General features: G+C 47.3%; 2 protein-coding genes across 2 annotated transcripts; one reads left to right on the top strand and one right to left on the bottom strand.

The window, feature by feature from the left end:
• Positions 1–11,662: 11,662 nt before the first annotated feature.
• LOC144170434 (lysM and putative peptidoglycan-binding domain-containing protein 3-like) lies at positions 11,663–13,912 on the bottom strand. The gene is made up of 2 exons (XM_077700228.1): positions 13,305–13,912; positions 11,663–12,698 (listed from the first exon to the last, which is right to left on the bottom strand). Exons 1-2 carry the CDS (start codon positions 13,632–13,634, stop codon positions 12,237–12,239), a joined length of 792 nt encoding a protein of 263 aa, XP_077556354.1. The 5' UTR covers positions 13,635–13,912; the 3' UTR covers positions 11,663–12,236.
• A 396-nt stretch (positions 13,913–14,308) lies between these two features.
• Rpl17 (ribosomal protein L17) lies at positions 14,309–21,561 on the top strand. The gene is made up of 6 exons (XM_077700227.1): positions 14,309–14,421; positions 14,683–14,728; positions 14,841–14,881; positions 15,031–15,165; positions 16,601–16,796; positions 21,376–21,561. The coding sequence occupies exons 2-6, from the start codon at positions 14,689–14,691 to the stop codon at positions 21,519–21,521; spliced, it is 558 nt and encodes a 185-aa protein (XP_077556353.1). The 5' UTR covers positions 14,309–14,421; positions 14,683–14,688; the 3' UTR covers positions 21,522–21,561.
• Positions 21,562–21,921: the final 360 nt, after the last annotated feature.

Below are 21,921 nucleotides of genomic sequence, written 5' to 3'. Positions count from 1 at the left end.
TCTTTTGTTCGTGTAGTAAACTATACAGTAAAAACGCAGTCGAGCATCTCCGTTGTGATTTCATTCACCCCAGCAATCTCGGCACACGTGAAAACTCACGGGCCGGCCGCCCTGCTAAAATATAAATAACTGTTGTCTCGCTCCCTTCTTATTGGTTTTTGCTAGCGGACGCAATTATCCGGGGGAGGGGTTTGTGACAGTGGCCTATCTCTCCCTATCTGGGTACGTGCTCCGGTGAAAAGACGCTGGTCGATGACCAACGGAATGAAGAGAAGGCAGACGAAGTCCGAGTTCCCGCTGGACTGGGTTTGCGCCATCAACCCGCCTTTGTGCCGGTGACTACGGTGTCTTTTGTAAATACACCTCCTTCCGGACAAACTATCTCGGCGTTGTCACGTGACAATATTGACGGATGAAATCTTGATGTTACAATTTCGAGTCTCATTTGGGAAGGCCTCGAAGTGTTTTTATACGTTCTATTCAAACATTCGTTTGCCCTGTCCAATGACGCGTTTACAACAAACCTGCAACTCCGTTGGTTGCAACCGACATATTTTGGTGACATGTTGCGACTTTGTAATTTGCCCCTCTATGTTATCTCGTTTTTAGTTCTTTCATAAGCACCACCTGCTGCTTACTGTGTATTTTTATTATAGTTTTTCCTGTGTTCTTTATTGTATTTTACCGTAATTTTCATGACATGGTGTACTGTCCCGAAGGCCACTCGGCTGTTTGCAAACCCCAAATAAAGCACTATCTATCTATCTAAGGGACTCCATGGCCACTTCAAAGAACATCACAATAAAAGCAAAGCAGAAATGGAAGGCGGATCTGCAGCGACGAGAAAATCACGCAGTGCCGTTCTGCGCTGGCGGTAACTATAGCCTTTACAATGCTTCCAGACGCCAAGAGTAGGGCGAAAGAGTTTATAGGAAGTGTTTCATAATCAATTTAAAAACAAGAGCTAGGGAGGCTCGTTTCACGGCGTGTTGAGTAGTCAGTAATGTTAGAGCAGAGTGGATCATGCGTACTTGGACGGGGGCATGAAGAATGGACGGACGTAAACTTGGAAACCGTATCTAACACATGCAAAAAGTTTGCATGTGTTGGATAACACAGCGTTTAAAAAAACGGAGGAAGCAAAGAAGGTGTGGAAGGGTGCATACGTCCGATCTTATCTGCTTCCATACTGTCCATGTTTTGAACAACCGGTCCCAGCCTGAGTCCGATGAGCGGGTTATAATGTAGCAAGCCGCTTCCTTTTTCCGCTTTGGTTCAACGCTAAGCATTGGTAGTCCCAGCTCGTTTTCTTCAAAATTAAATCTTTTTTTCCCTCAAAAATAATTATCAAGAATGTGAAAATTTGGGTGAGGTGGTTATACGGAACAACAAAAAAATAAAGTAGTTTACTTCACCGAAAAACACCACAAAAACACGTTGGTGAGGCACCTGCATCCATAGCCTGAACGGCTAGTATTGGATCCATTAAAGAAATATTTTCAAGAAGTCAATCCTTGGCAAAAATGGTTGATTGACCCAGACAAGTAAAAATGATTGGCAACACGTTACACTGTTTAGTGTGTTTTCACAGTAGTGATTCTTACATTCAAATGAACGGTTCTGGATTATTGTACTTGAATACTGAAGTAACGTTTTCGGGGCGGCAACATACTTGGTAATGTTTTCATATAGAGTTTGGTATGTTGTTCTATATTTTTGCTCCCATGGAGAAGAGGCGCTCACCATATACTTTGTGTACTATCGGCAGGTTAAGATTTTTATGTTCAGCGTGCCTTGTATCTCGCTTGGGTGTAATTAGTTGACGAGTGGTACGGATTATTTGTGGTAAGTATTTTGTGTATAATTACAGCAGTATTATGGTCCCTAACTCTATCAAACGGCGCGTTGGGTCACAGTACGGGTCACGGTATGCACATTATGTTGTATCCGCCGCCAACCGAGTCACCACACGTGGCAGAGAGACGCAAACGCTACCTCGTACCCACGGAAAAGAGAGCCTTTATTTTTGTTACACGATATTTATAACCGGGCTTGCGGAGAAAGCTCAGAAAGGTTTCCGTCGCACATGGAGCCATTTTTGCGCAAGACCAGGGGCCAAGTAGACCGTGCAACGTAAGACGCGATATGTGTAGCTTGCCGAAGTCGCATTCAAGGAGAGTCTGGGTGCGCCTTATGTCATTAACACACATATAACATGTTATATACGCAATATATGCATGTGCGATGTCTTCACGACTGTTGCAATCTTGACAAAGAGGTGAACTGGTCTTCTGAAGCTTGAAACAGAAAAGGCTTGTGTAAGCAACATTCAGACGTATGTGCCGTTTTTTGAAAGCAGGTGGCAACCGGAAAGTACATTCACGGTCAACGAAGTAAAGCTGTAGCGATGTGACGGATCGGCCCATATTTGCCGTGCAACTCTGAACGCAAGTGCAGCTCATTTTTCACAACAGGGATTTGGGGGTTTACCTCCAGAGGCTATAGTGACTGCCATAGAACCGCCTGATACATCCCAATGTGTTGGTATCCGCTGCAGTTCAATGGAACGGTGATCACAGAACGCTTAATTAAGTTGGTAATGTAAAAATTGAATGTCCCAGACTATTTATTCATTAAAGAAAGACTCAAGGCATTGGAGTGCTGCCTGAGAGTCTGTAACAATGGCCCATGCGCTGAATAGCTGCTTGGCGATGTATTCAAAAGCTTAATGGACCGGTCAGCTCAGTATACTAATATCCTATCACTGAGTCTTGTGTTATCGTATACGTGCAATACGACACGGAACACCAATCGTCGCCACCCAATGATATAAAGTTATGAACGGGAACATGGTCGATACGGGAAATGAAAAATCGTCTTCAGCAGGCTGCTTATATCGTACAAGCTTACACAACCAAGTGTGCTGCTCTCCACAGAAATCTGAACTTCTCCTTGACCAGAAACGCCAAAATAGAAAACAACAGGTCCCAGGCATGCAGATTACACTTGACAAAGCTACGATCATGCCTTCCCCACACATAAAGATACTGGGGTGACCCTCCAAGAAGACTGCTCCAACTCCACAATTCTTCACCACCTCACTCAAACAGCTAGGACAAATTGTTCACACGCTCCGCCGAATCATCAAGAAGACTAGAAGGATGACAGAAGCAGACACACCACGAATTGTACAAGCCTTCATCATATCTCCCACATCAATTACACCATCCCGTATGCGATCGTCTCCAAAAGTGACACAAACAATTAAACTTGACACACTTATTTGGAAAGCATATAAATAAGCACTTGGTCTCCCCATCAGCATGACCACGGATAGACTCCTAAATTTGCATAACACGGCGGAGGAGCTCATAGAGGCTCATCTGGTAAACCAGCAACACCGTCTAGTGATCTCAAGAAAAGGACACCAACTGCTTGTTCCACCTAGGATATAATACCCCTGGAGAACAAGGCAATTCTGCCAAGGCCATACCCAAAACTATAAGGCAAGACATCTATGTGGCTCCAATTCCACGGAATATGCACCCACAGTTTCACCAAGGAAGGCGTGCAGTAAGAGCACACACGTTAGATGGAATCCATGGATTCAACCTTAAAACTGTGTACACGGATGCTGCGGACTACGCTCGCATGGACACTGTGAGAGCTGTTGTCACCACATGCACCGAGCACGTCACCAATGTCACACCAATACTACCCAAGAAGACGAAACAGTCATCGCTCTTGCCATTGCCCACACCTCAGCCGATACAATCATTACTGACCCTCAAGCAGCATGCCGAAGCCATCTAGTACGCAGAAGAATATCAAGGCCAGCTGCAAGAATCCTTCTCCGGCAACCCCCTCAATGAAACATCCGTCTTGCTGGGCCCCTGCCCACTCGTCCCTTCGCGGCAATGTAATGGCCCGCACGAAAGTCCAAGAAATAGCTTAAAGGAGCACTGACACAAAATTTTGAAGGCGAGATAACTTCGGAGATAGATTGGTGGGAACACATATACCTCATCTGCAAAATATCAGCGGCGAATACAGCCTAGAACATATTAAAAATCAATTTTAAAGTGTGCGAAACGCAACCGAGCAGCCATCAGAGGACCACGCGCAATCGACATCCCGAGGAGATTGTGTAAATAAACAACATCTAAACACGTCACGAGTTTGTGTTTGCCGCTTCCGCACTGCCGGCGTTTTGCGCCGGCTCGCCCGGCTCGCCGCTCCAATCGGAGGGCCGGAGGGCGAAGCTTCTGCTCTCGAGAACGAACGACCCGATCGTTGGCGGCGGAGGCCGGCCTCTCAAGCTTGGACGTTCCCTGTCTTCCCTATAGGCGGCGTAAAAATCGACGCCCCACGTGACCAACCTAAAGCGCTGTTTTCGACCATCAAGCCCACCAGACGGCGCAGGCAAAATGTTACTTTTGGTATAGAATACAAAACATTCATTCCGTGACTCAAAGAGCCCACACAGTTCGCTTACAATGTGTTATTTAAAAATACTATTAACAAGTTCCGCATCAAACATCCGTTGAGCAAAAATGTACGCAACTTTTTACGAACAGCCGACTGGTGCACCACCTCGTTTCTGAATTCGCAACCACAAAGCCGCCAATTCAAATTGAAACCGCTGCAACGGCCGACCGTTTCAATGTGCGCGGAGCACCGGTTTCGTGACTGTTATTGCTGTTATGTGCTTTTGCGTCCATCAGTTGTTGAGAGGACTGGCAAAACACGGAAATTGAGTGCTTGTGGAATGACAAATGTGGGAAATTCCGCATCGGAAGGCAGCTGTCGAGGCCAGAATATTCGATTCTTCCAACAGAAGGTGAGTGTTATGCACTCCGCTAGAAAGACGGTGCAAAGGAAACCGTTGTCGCCGTCAATACTTCATTTGTGCCTTTCGTTCGAAATCTTAGCGCAAGTGAACGAGTTGTTATGGCAAAAAAAAAAAAAATGTTGTCACGAAAGCGACGTACAATTGCAGCGATCGAAATGAAATGATGTCCTGGGGCCGAATTCTCTAAAAAACAGGCGTCGCTTTGAAACGACGGGGTAGCGCCATGCAAATGCATGTGTTCTGGGGTTGGGGCCGTCGCTTTGGGGCGGCGGGCTGGGGCAATCACCGCAGAAAAGCGGCGTGGCAAGGGCGCGAAGCGACAAGTGAAGCGACGGGGGGGCAGTGGGTGTCACTTCGCGCCCTTGCCACAGCGCTTTTCTGCGGTGATTGCCCCAGCCCGCCGCCCCAAAGCGACGGCCCCAACCCCAGAACACATGCATTTGCATGGCGCTACCCCGTCGTTTCAAAGCGACGCCCCGTCGTTTTAGAGAATTCGGCCCCTGGCCTCTTATAAACTTGCGGATGTCAATAAACGATTTGTTCTCACTTCCTGCTCACTGTGGTCTGTGCCAGTCGAGGCCATCTGGTCACCTGGCGTAACATCACTTCACTAGCGCGGCGCAAGTAAACACGCGACCAGCGTGCCAGCCAGGAGCCAGCAGGAGCAGCCACGGCCGGACTCGACGCCCCTTTCGCGCGCGGGAGGAGGAGAGTCGAGTCCGGCCGTGGAGCAGCGAGCCGGCGGCCGCCGTGCGAGGGCAGCCATGTTATTAAGGAGCTCAAGCGGCCTGTGCAAAAAGCATCCGCCATGTTTACAAAGCCGTGTTTACAGCGCCATCAAGCGGGCGTACTGGGTAGTTCACGACGCCGCCACTACGCTTTTTCTGGCACTACAGGCAAAGCTAGACCTTTGCTTCTCTAAAATCCTCCCTGTTCTGTGCGGAGGCGCCGTGATTTCGTCAGCTCATCGGGCAGCTGGCCGCGACCAAAGTTCTACAGCGATTCCAGGCACTCTGTTTCTATTACTGTTTATTACCATTGGATGCGAAAACGCGCCGGAGGCACGAAAAGCCCACTGAGCTAGCCGCACGGTCGCTGTGCAGGCGGCGGCCACGGCCGCGAAGTGGCCCAGGCCGGCGCAGGTAGCTCGAGTGATAGCTTGTTACCGCTGCACGAAATTGTCCCCAAGTCCCGACCATGGTGGCTTACATGAGAAAGGAGTTAATGATGCGATGGCGGGTTGCATTTAAAATTGTCATCTGCACCGCTTACGAGAGCGGCACTCGAATATCCGCCGCAGTGCTAAGCCGAACACATCTGTAGGCGGACCTGTAGGCTAGGCAGACCGGCCGGCTGCAGCGCGCGTCTTGCCACCCACCGTCTCGAGCGTCGCGCGTCGTTCTTTAGCCGCGGTAGCATTTTCACTCGCAGCGCCTGCGTCACATCCACGGTCGCTTTTTAATTAAGCGCCACACGAGATCAGTACGTGGGGGCATTCGCAGAAACTGCCGTCGATGCGGATTCGACAGTGCTACGGCGGCTCTGCTCTGTGATATCCCTCCGACGGTCACGTGGTCAGCTTTGTTCACACAAAATCCACAAAATCCATCGTTTCGCGGCACTCGCTGAAACCGAAACTGCGACTGGCCGCATTGAAAATGCCTCTAATTAAACAACCGTCGCACGCTTAAGCAAATGAGGTTTCTACAGGTTATAAGTAGGCCACTACCTACTTATCGCAACAAAAAAAACGAGATGCAAAATTTTTGTGTCAGTGCCCCTTTAAAGGGCACCACGAGACAACTAGCTGCTAGCGGCTCATGGTAACCTAGCAGAGCATCACGCAGCACTACAAGTTGGGTAGTCAACAGCATCCTCCTGCCCACTCATCACTCACCAAGGAACAGGAGCCAAAACTCAGGCTTTTGCAGACAAACACCTTCCCACACCTATCTAAACTCCACGCCATCAATCCCACCCTCTACAGCTCCACCTGCCCACACTGCAGTTGAGATCTGTACCCTAGCTCTACCACATGGTGTCGGCCTGCCAAAGAAACCAAAATGTTCGCCCAGTCCCCAATCCTTACCATGACCAGTGGGAGAGAGGACTGGCCGGCTCCAGCAGGGAAACTCAGCTTCGGCTTGTGGAATGCGGAAAAGGCAGCTAACGGGGTCCTGAAATGAGGAATCCGACCATGTGCTCTTTCTTTTTTTTTTTGTGCGGAATAAAGTTTACTCTCCCTCTCTCTCTCTCTCTCTCGTGGAAGATCCCTCTGTGACAGAGCCATCAGTACAGTGGCCGACTGATTTTTCAGATCTGCAGGGAAACGAAACCTAGTCGAATAAAAGAGTACTCCAAAAGATCCGTGAGTCATTACTCCTATGGGACAACTGGTGGTTCCTCAGGAAAGTACGGAGTATCTAGCAAGTCCGAATTTTTGGAGTCCGAAAAAACGGTCGGCTACTGCAAATATATGCCTATGGTTTGTGTATTTACTGTGGACAAGTTTTAGAGTAATAAACGGAAGAGGTGTAGCGGGAATGCGCTTCGTGCCTTTCCTGGTACGGTTGTGTAAATACTGACAGGTGGGAGCAGGCATGGCACGTGCGAAGCCACAGATAGGATCTGGTAATGTTGCGGTAAAAGGCCCTGCAAATCTGGAGCAGAGGTTTCAGCCAATGGATGATGTCGCTGTCTTGCCACAAAACGTAAACGTGCACGGCACAGTTCTTGTTTACACATTGCTATCGCCGTCAATCGTGTGCATTCAATCATCCAAAGCCTTGAGATTTCCTGCCGGGAGGGGAAACAAAGTAGGAAGGCTGTAGCGTAGTAGACCTCCGAAGGGAGAGTCGTAGAGTCGAAGAATCAGGTACTACACTGCGCAGCCAGCAGTGTTGCAAGAAAGCATTCAAAAGTTATGTGGAAAAATGATGAGAACTTTTCTTTCAAATTGCGAATGTGTGGTGCCCAAGTCAAAGACCTGCCAAATGTGACACCGAGAAGTTTGTGATCTCACGTGCGGTATTAGGATCCCCATTGCAATGAGCTGGTGACGAGTGACGTTTCACTTCACGAAAACGATAGCAGCTAATTTTGTAGCCAGAGTTGGAGTCCACGCACCACGAGGAACTCTCAGATTGAATCCATTATCCACTGAAACCTCGCACAGAGCACGCGCCCACTGCGCCCCGAGCACCATATACAAATATTGTCACCATGTAGGGAAATTTTAACAGGTCAAGACTCGGGGTAAACATTTTTCAGCACCAGTGAGGGAATATTAAAAAGTGCTGGGCTCAATACTCCACCTTGAGGAACATCACGCATTACGTTGTGCTGCACTGTGTCACCGTCAGAAGTAGTCATAAAAATGCTTCGGTCACAAAGATAATTCAACAGCCAATCATACATATGGCCTCCAATGCCCATTGAATTCGTTTGAAAGCTGATAGCTTTATGTGTCCACAAATCATACGCGGCCTTGATATCAAGAAACACCACTATGACAGTGTTGCACAGGGATTGCGCTTTACACGGTTCGCAAGGGCGATGACTTTATCAATACTGCTCCTGCACTTTCAAAAACCATACATCTGTGGCGGGTAAGTATTCCTGTTAATCAAATCCCAATCTAGCCAAAGCAGAACCATGTTCTCCATCAGTTTGCCTACACAGCACAAAAGCGCACAAGGTCAGTACGACTGAATGTCCTTGGGGTCTGTTCCTGGTTTCAATATGGGCACAATGCGAGTGATCCTCCAGCGACCCTCAAGAGTAATCCTCAAGACGAATGCTCCACTAGACTTGGTTAAAAATATCCAGGAGGAATCTTTTCCCCAAGTCCCCCAGATACGCCAGGGCTGTATAAGTTGCCATCTGGGCAAGGGGAAGAAGCCGTTTTAACTGAAGATAAGGCCATGACGAGTTCGATATCATGAAAGGGCCGTCCATAAGAGGCATTTCGTCTGATGGGTGTCCGATATGTAGGAAGGAAAGTTACGGTGGTGATGTCAATGTGACTACAATTTTCACATAGAACATCTCAGCGACGAGACATTTTAGCACGGCTAAAATCACCAGTCTTCATTAAAATTGTCCTCTCTCTCTAAGTAGATGGGTAAGGAAATTGAATTAAGCAGGTGAAGACATATTGGGGATGTGTGAAAACTCCTGACCAGGCTCCATGGTCTAGTGAGTAGCTTCCTGAGGTCCAACTTTAAGCAGAAGGATGTCCACTCATGCTCAGCCAATTTAATCATGTGCCACTGAATGCGCTTCTGTGCTCGTCTGGATGCTCGAATGTCTTCAGATGCCAATGTTTTACGCGCTCTTCTTTTTTCTCTCCGGTGTATGACATGAAGCCTATCAAAGTCTTGTGTCAACCACAGAGTACGACTTCGATAGCATAAAAGTCTTCTTGCTCGTTTTGCACGCCCTGTAGGAAGGCACTGAACTCGGGGTCGCTTGTGGTGAAAACTTTAGTTGGAAAACTGGACCTCATATTTTAGACGACCACCTGGAACACCATCCAGCGTAATGTAGGCAGGGAGGTGGCCGCTTCCATGGGATTCAATGTCCACGACACCAGCCTGTTCTGGGAAGCAGAACCGAGGAAACCACAGTGCTGTCAAGAGCACTTAAAAAGCCGTTGCAGATAAAAGTTGGTTCCCCGCTATTAAGTAGTCATACTGCGCTGGCAAGCAATATCTAATAAGCGCTGCACTTGTTTTGCGGCTACCCCATCACGGGTGGTGCACATTAAAATCACCAGCGGGTATATGCAGAGGTGGCATGGAATGAAAAATACTCTTCAAAGTCACTATCCTATGCCTTTCAGGAGCATTACCGAGGAGGGAACTCTGCCACCCCCCCCCCCCCCCCCCCCCCTCGAAACACTGGAGAGGGCTTGGGTCCCCAAGCTCCCCCCGTAGTCGGCACCTGCAGCTACGACGGTGAAATACAAACCTGTACTCTGCATAGCGGCAGCTACCTATTCGTTCACTACACTTGCCATCAAATTATGCTGTGTAACGGTAAGGTCATTTGTCAGAGCTAAAAGTGCTCCTGTTAAAGGCACATCAGTTTTGGAACGCAAGACTGTATCCTCGTTAGAACCATACTGACACCACTTTTAAACCTAAGCTTTGCTCAAATAAACTACATAATTAGAAAAAAAGGGAATGGCCATGCGACCTACTAGCTCATTTCCCGCAACAGAACCTATGATGTCATATGCCCAGCTGTGCGACTGGCTGAGGCCAGTAAAAGTAAACGCAAATTAGGGAGGGCTTATAAGCTTTCCGCACAAGCTATTTGCACTTAAATTTAGGGCACATTCTTTTTATAGCAGTAAGAATGGTGGGGTAAACAGTGGAAGTTAGGAAAGTACACGTAAAAGTCGAAGTACCGATGCGTACTGCTGTTGGTACTGTGAGCACTGTGTTTGTTTTAGCTACACAGCAGTATGGCGCTTTGGGGTTGTCTCAGACGACACTGGCCGATTGACGTCAGCAACGGTATCTTACGTGACCATATTTGTCGAGTGAACACTATGTTTCACGAAACGATTATTTGCTACCATAACAAAAACAAGCAAGGTTCAGATACGGTCACAAAGAAAAGGCAGAAAACGGCCCAGCGCAATATGGTGGCGCCATCCAGGAGGACTGACAGTAAACACGGTTCTGCAGTCAGCTACAGAGCCTAAGGGCGCACTAGGTTTCGCTTGAAGACCTGTTCTTGTGTCGTTATTGCAGACGTCACGAAAACAGACGATTTGAGGGGAAAATCAAAATTTTAACTTAAATCAATTTCTCGGTGAATAAAGCATCATTTGCTTCCGAACAAGCGCTGGGGGCATTACAAAACACAAAGCCTTTCGAATAAAACAAACCTTTTTTTTTTTTGCCTGCATGGCCCCTTTAAGCTTTTCCTGAAACATTGGGTTTTTTGCAGTGCCACACTCTGGAACTCACTCATTCAGTTTGATTTTCTCTGCATCATATCTGTTTTCCATGCAAAATAAAACTGACATTTTGTGGCACTAAGACATAAATAATAAATGGCTACAGTGAGGTAACATAACAAAAAACCAACACAAACAGGATGCTTCGGGTGGCCTTACAAGCTGTGGTGCCAGTGCACCATTTTGCGAGCGGCTTACAGAACAGCGCGATAGCTATTTACATCAAAATATTACGAAAAAACCACAACTTCTATTTTCTCTTAAGCACTGAGAGTTTAGCAGAGCTCAAGTCATTCAATTCTAGTCACTTGCATTGAACAGAGTAGTAATAAAATCTATAGCTATGCCACCACATATTACATACTGAAACACTCAGCTATGCTCTACCATTTGATGTTGCCAGCCATGCATCTTTGTCAGGCTAACCTTGTCAGTCTCATTAAGGACCGTTCTCTCTCTCTCTCACAGCTGCTTTGGTTTGATTGACGATTCCAAACTTCCAGCTTCTTCATAACACTGTGTACTGCCCTTCCATTTTTTGGCTGCTATCTTGAGTACACCAACCAGCTTTTGCACTGGAAGAGTGTAATTACAAATCCACCCCTTTAAACACTAATTCCTGAGTGATGCCAGAGCCCCCGTTTCCCACTGAACAAAATTGCAGCAAGGTGTGAGCTTGCCTAATCTTTTAAATAAAGCAACGTTGTGCATTGTCTTCATGGTTGCTTTAAATGACTTCTAGTAGTACACACGCTTCAGGGTTCATTACCGCGAATAATGAAAGAGCTCAGCCCCATGTTCAATTATTTCTCTTGTATATTAAAAAGCAAGCCTATGAGTTCGTATGCACTTAAACTCTTTATTTTGTACAACTAAATAGAATATTCTTCAGCATTTCTTTCATACACAAAATACGCACGATTTAGAACAGGCACAAAACTTGTTCTGGTAACTTTGACAGTACTAAAATGTATACCAGAAATGCACACCAAGTGCCACCCTTTCGTCCTAACTAGCTTCTCTGACTTTCGGAAGAGCAACAAAAAAAGGCACATACATCACTGCAGGAACCACTGCCGTACCAAGAGCCGACACAGAAAACTACGTTGAAATCGCACCAGTGCGACTAGCTCTTGGATACTTGAACCTGTTGTCTTTAACAACCACGCACCCCAAAACCACTTTCCCTGCCTCTTTTCCCCGCGGTTCAACTACATCGCTACGTAAGTATGGCAGCCATCAAAACAGCTGGTAGGGAAGAAAGAAGCGTCCAACAGGTAAAAAAATAACACATAAACCATCAAAAATGGAGTTGTTTTTCGTCAGTTTGAGCAGGGTGCCATCACAAATACAAATTCAGCAAATCAATTTCACTAGTCGATATCCTTTTGGTCCCACAACAGGCAATGCACCTCACTTCAACTGCACAGCACCGTCGTGAATTTCCTTCTGGTACACGAGTATGTACAACACATAAAACGACGGCACGAGCACTGCAACGATGACCACGATTACGATGATACCGCACCACCCAATGCCACAGTCTGCCCCGGCCGACTTGTCAACCGCCGGGTGCGCGGCATGCCTGCCATCGGCACCGTTTTCCAATAGCTCAATCGGAATGCTCTCATCTCCGGAGCCCCGTTGCTGGAGTGCCGCTTCCACCTTGTCGTCCAGGCTTCTCCAGTAGCGGATGGCCTTGTCTGGCGGCGACTCTGTGCCATCACTGGTCACAGAGATGGTATCATCAGCAGGCTCAACTGGATCGATGAGCTGACCAGTTGCGACATGGATGCGGTCCGGGACTTTGAGCACAACAAGAGCAAAGAAGTCCTGGTCACTCAGCAGGTTGTTGAGATGACGCAAGGCACCAACCTGCGGCGGGTAAATTGAATGAGCAGTTTCAGATAAGAGCCTCTGGAGAGCCTATACTTGAGTCGACGTGAACCCCACCTTTGATCTACTTTACTGATAACAAAATACGATTTCTGAAATTCAATTTTTGTCAGTCAATTGAAAAGCATTTGGGCTTGCTCATATATTTCCGACGCTTGCAGACGCGACGCCAATGAGACAAAACTACCTGTTATTTTAAACTGTCAATTCGGTTTATGAAGGATTATGAGATGACTGATTCGAGGCTGCTCAGGAAAACCCGTACATATACAGTAGAAAGAGAAATGTCACGGAACACTGGGGTTTCTTTTTTAAAGACTTCGGGCGCCGTTACACATTCCGCTTTTGTGCGCTATGACGTGCTGTTTGCTCCGTCGTCAGGCTCGTTTTTAAGCTGCCATATGTGAGCTCCTGCGCAGCTGGACGAGAGATCTACCGATGCAACTCTTGGGGCACCTTAAACGCAGCGTGTACTGGCACATAGATGTTTACACAGCACGTGCTTAAAAATGTGTAACAGTAAACTTGTCTTTCAGGTAGTTTAGTGAGTATTTGTGATGGCACCCTGACCAAACCCCTCCTTACCGAACATCCGTATCGTAGCGCCAAGCCCTGCAGCGTCTCGCCTTCAACGATGCGGTGCTCGAAAAATGCAGGGGCTGGCGCCTTCCGTGCACTTGCACTGTTCTTGTCACCTGCGTCTCTGGAACTATTCTGGCTTCCGCGAAGTCGCAGCTCGGTCGCGTCATCCCAAGTGCCGACCTCGTCGGAGGCGACATCATCTCCGTCGGCAAAGAGAAATGCCTGTTGCTCGTCTCCGTCCGAAGCAGTCCTCAGTCGTCCCCGGGAGTAGCGAGGGCCGCGGTGGCGGCTCTTGGACTTCGAGAGCGACCATTTCTTGGGAAGGGATACCATGATAAAGAGGTGAAAAAGCTACGACGATTATCATCGTGCCCCGAGTTCAGTTCCCGTCAAGGAGCAGATGCCAAACGCAGACCTCCAGTGCCAGACAATCGTCCGTGATAATGGTTTGTGCGAGTAATAACGCAACATGTCGACAGATCTCAATGAAACGCAAATTCAAGATTTAAGAAAAAAGGGTCTCGCCGCTACGTCCACACGTAGCACATTCCGCCAGCAGGCCAGCAGTCGGCCTGCAAGCGCTTTCGGTTTGTGGACAAAGTGGCGGGACTGACCTGTGGTCATGACAGACCCGTGTGCGATGGGTGCACGTCCGGTGCACACTTTAAGGCTTGGTGTAAACCATGGTGTTAACCTCGAGCAAGCAAGCTGACATCACAACATGATTACAACACTGTTACATATAGATAATATTAAGCACGTTTTTGGTGTGTAATAAAATAAAGTAAACATTACCTAAAATAAACAAACCTCTATATTAACAAATATAATATTAATGAGGTGCAATAAAAATTAATCACTGTTTCTGCACTATAAGTAATAAAAATTGCGCAATTTTTGTGTAGATTAACGTTTTGTTACATAAACAAATAATACTGTTGAGGTAAATGTGGACTTATTACATGGCTACTAATAAATTGTGTCGATTGGCGAATTTTGAGCACAAGTTGGCCACATATGTCGGATCTGACGTCACTATTTGCGTTCCTAACTTCCGTCCTTTTCTTGTGGAAGCCGAAAGGCTCTGGTACAATCTTTCTGCAATCGCGACACATCTAAGGTAAATATCCGAATAAATGAGCTATGCTTCTTTGTAAAATTACCCGTAATTGGTGTTTCAACATTATTGGTTTTTATTAATTGCATGGTGACTGTTAAAAACTCACATTGGTCTGTTTTACTGGCTGTTAGCGTTACGACATGGGGCTTGATCAGTGCCTTCGTTGCCGGGCCTAGTGAATCGGCAAAATAATGTTGTGAATACTTGTTATATCATACCTAATCGGCTGTACTTCGTCTTTTTTGGCGTTATAATTTGCAGGTCGTGATGGGGCGGTATTCAGTCGACCCGGATAATGCAACCAAGTGTATGTCTGATGACTGCTCGGCTACCTCTTGCCTGCTTGCGGAGCAACTGCATTTTATTTCTTTCGTTTGGGTCTTCTCTATGTCTAAGCGCGGCATTCGTTTTCTTTGCAGCATGCAAGGCACGGGGCTCAAACCTCCGGGTGCACTTCAAGGTTCGTCTTGGCATTTGCCCGCAGTTTGCTGTTGTTGGGAGTACGGTTATGTTGTAGATTAACGTTGTTTAACACGTGCTGCGGCTGGTTTTACTCGCCCTCGTGTTTTCTCGTCTGTCGTTCACAATGTGGGCTTGTGTCTGGTGCAGAACACCCGTGAAACGGCGCAAGCTATCAAGCACATGCCTCTGCGTCGGGCTCAGCGCTACCTGAAGAACGTCATCGCCAAGAAGGAGATCGTGCCTTTCAGGCGGTTCAACGGTGGCGTGGGCAGGAAGGCTCAGGTGAGCATAAGTGTTTTTACGATTTTCACGACGAGCAACTTCCTAGATGCGTTTTAGTCAAACCCGAAATATGAGGGAAGCTACTAACAGCGGTATTAACTGACCACCATGTCATTATTTAAATCAGATTCGGAGTTCAACGGTGCTATTAATATGGAACGCACTCCTGCATTGCATAAAGCTAGCCAAAACTTTGTACAATGCTGAACTTTCATAAATGCTAACATGGTTTATCAATTGCATCCGCTGTTTTTATACCTTAGTATCTCGCTTATCCTGTATAAGAATGGTTTATTGCCTGTTTTGTTATTTGATCCAAAGTAGCTGCCAAGGTTATTATGGGTCCAAATAGTATTGTGTGTATTCAATGAATCCAAGAAAAAAGAAAAATAATCGTGTGCAGTGACGGTATCCGTGACGCAAAGTTCTAAACAATTTACATTGCACCTGCAATATACAGATGCCTTCTAGAGTGCACAATGAGTGTGTAGTTGGCTGATGTGAACCGCTGTGACCCTCGTTTTGCTGTTACACCTACTGGTTATAACGCTTTCATCGCTCTAAAAGTTTTGCCAAAATATAGTCACGAAGCCAAAGATGACGCAGTTGTCTTGAAGGAAAAACAAGTTTATTGGAGCGAACTTGTGCTCCCCTTACACCTCAAACGATACACAGGCGGCGAAGCAAGTCAACAAAGTGGCATGCGCAGGCAAGTGTTGGCAAATCGAATACCACAGCGTCTGCTCTGCAGGCTTTTATCTTTCGGCGCGAGTGTTTGTTGCACTGTCGATTTACATCCAGAACATTGTAGATCAAAAATTATTCTAGGCTAGTGATCTTTGGGCGAAATGCTCTCCTTATCAGAATGAGGTAACCTGTGCGGCATAAAAATAAAGAATGGAACACGCGGTTCGCTTGGGACGCAGATAACACAGCCGTGCGCGGCCGGGCAGTAGAAACAAAATATGAACAAACCCAATGCATGGTTTGCGGCAATATTAGCACACTGGCATGGACAGGTTGCCAGTGCTTGTTCTTTGCCTTTCCACTTTGGTGACCTGCTTTTCGTGGTACATTGGTCAGAGAGAGCACTGTGAATGGCTTGGTGCTTGCAGGGAAGCAGACTGCAACACCTTACTATTCCTGTAGTTCTGAGTGACAAACTGGGACAGTAGCACGGGCGAAATGTGCAACATTTTACAGCTTGGAACAATGGGGGTTCAACAAGTTCATGGCTAGCGCGCTGAGATAACCTGTACAGAGTCCGTTACATGGTGCAGTTTCCTGGCTCTTTTTTCTCTTCCTTTAAATAGTGGGCCTTCCTCTTTCCCTCTGTATATTAAGGTCCACTCTGCAAGAATTCTCGGTGCTTCTGGGGGAATTTGTCGACAGTCTTGGGTGTTTTGCTGATGACCCCCGTTCCCCCGCATTGCAGGCCAAGGCCTTTGGCTGCACCCAGGGCCGGTGGCCCAAGAAGAGTGCCGAGTTCCTGTGGCAGCTTCTGCGCAACGCGGAGAGCAATGCCGACTACAAGGGTCTGGATGTCGACCGTCTCGTCATCGACCACATCCAGGTCAACCGGGCTCCCAAGATGCGCAGGCGCACCTACCGTGCCCACGGACGCATCAACCGTGAGTCATATGCATACAGTGTAGACCGCTTATAATGTATGCCGCGGGAGCCGTGGAAATTCACACTATAAGAGGTGCCGCATTATAAACAAAACACGGGCAAATCCAAACGCGTCGCAGTCTTCCGCTTCTGCAGAGTCTTGCGAGCGGCTGTGCAGTCTTATAAACCACGAGCGCGGCTTTCACTGCCTTTGTGTGTGTGTTTTTGAGGGAGCACGGCTGCGTGGATAAAAAGTGCGTTTTTTTTCTCCTCACTTTACTTTGTGTTCCCAATGTCGAGGCGGTTGCTTGTCAGCACAACGTACAGGCAGAGGAAAGTTCGGCTGCGCGGCTCCCTATCTCCAGGTGTTCGAAATGGGAAAGGGGTTTACACGATTGTACGTCGACCCTATTTTCAAATTTGACAATCCTATGTTGGGGGGTTGCAGTGATGTGATAGCTGCGCCTAACTGTGCCGAGAGGTGAATCCTGCTACATCCTGCTACAAGGACTCTGATTTCAAGCAATCTGCTCCAATCCTGCGCCGAAGCTTCGTTTCGCCGGGCTTCCTCGATGTGGCGTGCTCTTTACGCCACCAGCGTTGCGTTGAAGAGGAGGGGATCTTGGAGTGTTTTCTTCTCGCAAAAACGCGCCGCGCACACCACAGGGGTGCTGGCTGTTTTCTGCTCGCGCGTTTTCATGAGCAGAAAACGCGCCATGCAGTTCACGCTGTGAAGGTGCCGCGGGCGTGAAAATATCATGCTCGCAACGCCGATGCACGCGAATCGCGTATAAAAACGCGACATGCGGTTCACGCTTTACTATCTGCTTTGCAATAAAGCTTGGCGAGGTAGCCCAGGACCGGTATAATTGGAGATTAATGGGAGAGGCCTTTGCCCTGCAGTGGGCGTAGATAGGCTGGTGATGATGATGAAAGCTTGGCAGGAGTTCACGGGACTAACTCCGAGGTGTCGAAATGGAGAGGCCATTGTAAGGGTAGCTAGCGGGAAAGGGGAAATGGATGAAAGTTCAAGATGGCTTAATTTGGGACCGGCTGTTTACAGCCGGTTCATTGAACAGTTTTGAGCTTCGAAGAAAGTGACCTTGCCTGACTCAACATGTCGTTCAGGAGGAACGTTACAGAAGTGCTTCGGGAAAGCATTCAATGATAAAACTTTCTTTGCAAAGCTACTCTTCGTGAAGATTGTGGTCGACATTTGCACTGATTTTTTGTCTTCGTTTCAAATAAGTTAGCCATTGGTTCACCTACTCAATGATCATCATAGGTGACTCTCTTTCACAAGCTGGGTGGGCACTTCATGGAGATAGAACCTTACAACCCAAAAAAGCCCGAGAGTTGCTGTTGTTGCAAACCTAGTCCTCTGCAAATTGGAAAGCGAGTGTAGAAGTCGGAGAGGACATGTAGCATGCGATTTCGTCTTGGGAACCCGGAGAGAAACGGACATTTAGGCTGGGCGATAGAAACTTTTACATAAAATGCACGCAGTACATTCTGTCACGTGTCACTGTGTTCCGTTCATTATGGTTTTACGAAGCGTTCTGTAGCCTAACGATTGGAGTGCTACCGCGATAGTCAGTCATTTTTTATATAAAACTTCCAAGTTCTTTCATGATCTGTTGGCTCATGCAGTGAAGGCATGTACACACTCGCACGAACTCTTTCGGTGCTTGTCTTGAGGCATTTCATAGTCCCTGCAAAAGACATCTGTGCGGCAGAAACTCGTCTGCACCGAAGGAATTTTTCTTGTTTAAACATTTCTGTGCGCCCAGGATGCTGCTTTTGGGGCTCCTCTCAGTTGTTTTGCTCCCCTTCGGCTGCTCCAAAATGACTCGACCCAATCACATCACTGGGGTTGACTTAGAATCGAAATCGAACCGTCTACCGCTAGTAACGGCAACAGAAACGAGAAATCGGGGGTGCTATGAGGTGGGGACAGCTTTGCATCCTCGTTTCCATGGTTATGGTCTAAAGTGTGAACCGCATAGGGCGTTTCCTGCTCGGGAAAATGCGCCGCGCTGACGCTGCCGCGAATACCACCTGCATGCTGCACGCTACGCGATCTGTAGAAAGGGTTTTCTTTTTTAACATTAGCGCACATACCGCGAGCGCACGGCTCTTGTCGAGCATCGATCATTGATGGTAGAGCCGCCATGTTCATTTTCAGAGGTGCGTCAAGCGAGGTCAGTTGTAGTTACCACATGAGTACGAACGAGAACGCAAACGAAATAGTGCCTACTTTTACTTCTGGAAGTTAGATAACAGGAGGGAGCGTTTTTTGGTGTGTGTGTGTGTGTGTGTGTGACCCACCCTAAACTGATGTCGCAGCTGTGCAGGTTGATCAGCGGATCCGCTCTAAAACCGCACTCTAAGCAGTATTGCACTTCGAGCAACCGCATTATAAGAGGTATGCTTATGCATTGAGTTCTATAGGAGGCCTACCGGTGGCCCGGAAAACCCGCGTTAATTCGGTCCCACACTATATGTGGTATTCTTTGAAAAGTTTACCTGTCAATTTCTTCGCCTGGCAACACTGGAAATGGCCATAGATATGCCAATGCACCGCAGGCATGGCGCGACTTAGGCCACTGCGCCCGCACGCCGAAGAAAAAAAAAACGCCGGCGTGCGTCGTCTGCTCCGTTTCAACCCGATTCTCAACGGTGGTGTGAACAGAGATGTTATTAATTGCACTCACATTGGACTTGAGCAATACTTTGTCTTCGGTGGAGTAGTTTGTTAACGTGCAACACAGTCATGTGCTTAGCCTAGACAAGTACTGCCATCCCACGGAGCCGCCATAACGAGTGACAGCACACTCAACCGGGGCAACTTCTCAATCGGGATTGCAACATGCCATGCAGCAGCGGCGGTGCATCGAGCGCGCTCTAAAAGTCAAATCGCGTTTCCTACATGCTTTGTTCAAAACAATTCGGCCTTTTGTGCCTAACTAATTTCTTTTTGAGCTTAAAGTATTTTGTTATCATTGACTTGCTTAATTAAAAAGGGAATTTTGAATACCCAGCCTCTTATTATATTATGGTGTAATTAGGGTAATTCAAGTATTGTCATTATGAAGACCATGCCATGAGGTGCGACGCATTAAGAACCGTAATAAACTTTGCAGTGTCGTAGCCCTGGGCGCTGTTGTTCCGGCTTGTGCAGTATGTTTATTGCGATAATGTAGATTGCGTATATCGTATGTTGTGGGAGCTGCAGAGATTACTAAACACAAGGAATGCGCGAATCTAACCACATTGCAACCTACCTCTCAAAGAATTCTTTATCATCACTCAAATGCACGGCACTTAAAAACAAATGCACGGTCTTCTTATTCTCCCCTCTTTCTCTCTCTCTCTCTCCACATTTGCTGCTGCTAAGAGTCTTACAAACAGCGCAGGTGGCTTTAACTTCGTTTGTGTTGTTGTTTTGAGGCAGAACGGCTGCATTTATTAGCGTCTATTTATTTACAAATACTGCTGTCTCACAGTTCGAGACATTGCAGGAGTGGGTCCATTACAGTGAATACATAGTAAACTAACAGAACACATGGTTTGGTAGTTCATTTAAAAAACTATTGGTAGGCAACTTCCAGAGAGAAACATCCAGATTATTCCACAATTCAACTGTGAAAGGCAAAAACGAAAACTTGTAATTAGGGTATTATGGTCTAAGAACGGATACCGCGGGGAAACGTGATAAAAAAAGTGGGGCTCTTTTTTTTTTTTTTCCCCATATGTTGCGTTTAACCATGCCACAGGTACACAACATGCACCAAGAGCAAGGCCAGTTATCACTTCAGTGCAAACGCAACACTCGAGCTACAGGGCCTAGTTTTTCCTTCTGTGTGTCGACGTTGGAGGAGTGCAGGCTGCATCGGATGGCCGAATTCATCTTCTTTCTTTCTTTCTTGCAACCCTAAAATGATGCCCCAGTTGCGCCGCTCGATCAGTGGACAAAAAACCGCGCTATAAACAAAATTGTGCTTCGAGCAACCCCATTATGAGCGGTGCGCTTACGCATTGAGTTCTATGGATGGCATAGCGATGGCCAGGAAAAGCCTCATTATATCTGGCCCCGCACATAAGCGGTTACGTTATACACTGTCTACGCTGTATTTTTTAAGGTTGTCTCCATACATCTTGTCACAAGATAGTCTTACATTTTGTGGAACGGTAATGTGCTTGGCCACTGGAACCTTGCAGCTCCAGGTCCGCAACAACTCGAGTGCTGGCATTGCGCGCACTACAGGTGGTGCCACAATGCTGGTGTGCGGGGTATAGCCTGTTACTTCCAGCCAATGCGATCGCATTCAAAAGCACGAGTTTTTACAGTTCTGCCGGCTTTGGACCTCCCCGTGGTATTAGTCCTGGCGTGCTAGTCAAGATCCCTTGTTATGTGTTGATTATTAGGTGGGCAAGTCAAGCGGAGAGATTTCTTTATATTTGACAAGAGAGGAAAGGGTTGTTGCACGCATGTGGCTCCAAACAGTGCTGTCTTTTCGGGGTGGATTATTTCTTGTTCTTGTGGCTCAGCACTGCAGCTGTCTGATCCGTGTTGTGGGTTTTTCTTCCCGTGTGCAGCGTACATGAGTAGCCCCTGCCACATTGAGGTGATCCTGAGCGAAAAGGAGCAGGTGGTTTCGGCTCCATCTCCTGATGAGGACGCACCCAAGAAGAAGCAGTCCAAAAAGAAGATGGCGCGCCAGAAGCTGATGCAGAGGGACTGAGCCCCGCTCCACGTCTGTATAATAAATCGGAAAAGAGAGAGCCGGGTGCTTCCTGAGGGTGTGTTCACACACCTGACACTTGCCTGCAACGTCATTCACTTGGTAGCATAGCCAAGGGAATGTGTGTCAGCAGTAAGTTGTATGTTGCAGCTAAAAGAATTTTCCAAGGCACTCTTGCAGTGCACGGAAAATGTTTTCGAGATTGTAAGAGCACATTAGTATCTCAAGTGTTTGTAGCATTTGTGCACTTGAATGCAGGTCTTTTGAATGACAAAAAGCCATTCCACTCTTGAAAGGTGTATGACCAGCGAAGCTTTTTAGCGCACGACATAGGTGAAAGGTATGAGCAAATTTTATTTTGTGGGCATTTACTGCGGTTATCTAAGAGTTCTGTGTTGTA

Source organism: Haemaphysalis longicornis, unplaced genomic scaffold, assembly GCF_048455015.1.
Source record: "Haemaphysalis longicornis isolate Haplotype H1 unplaced genomic scaffold, Haemaphysalis longicornis Haplotype H1 scaffold_2, whole genome shotgun sequence".
NCBI lineage: Eukaryota > Metazoa > Arthropoda > Arachnida > Ixodida > Ixodidae > Haemaphysalis > Haemaphysalis longicornis.
The sequence above is the reverse complement of the archived record's forward strand: the minus strand, read 5'-3'. Positions and strand labels throughout refer to the sequence as shown.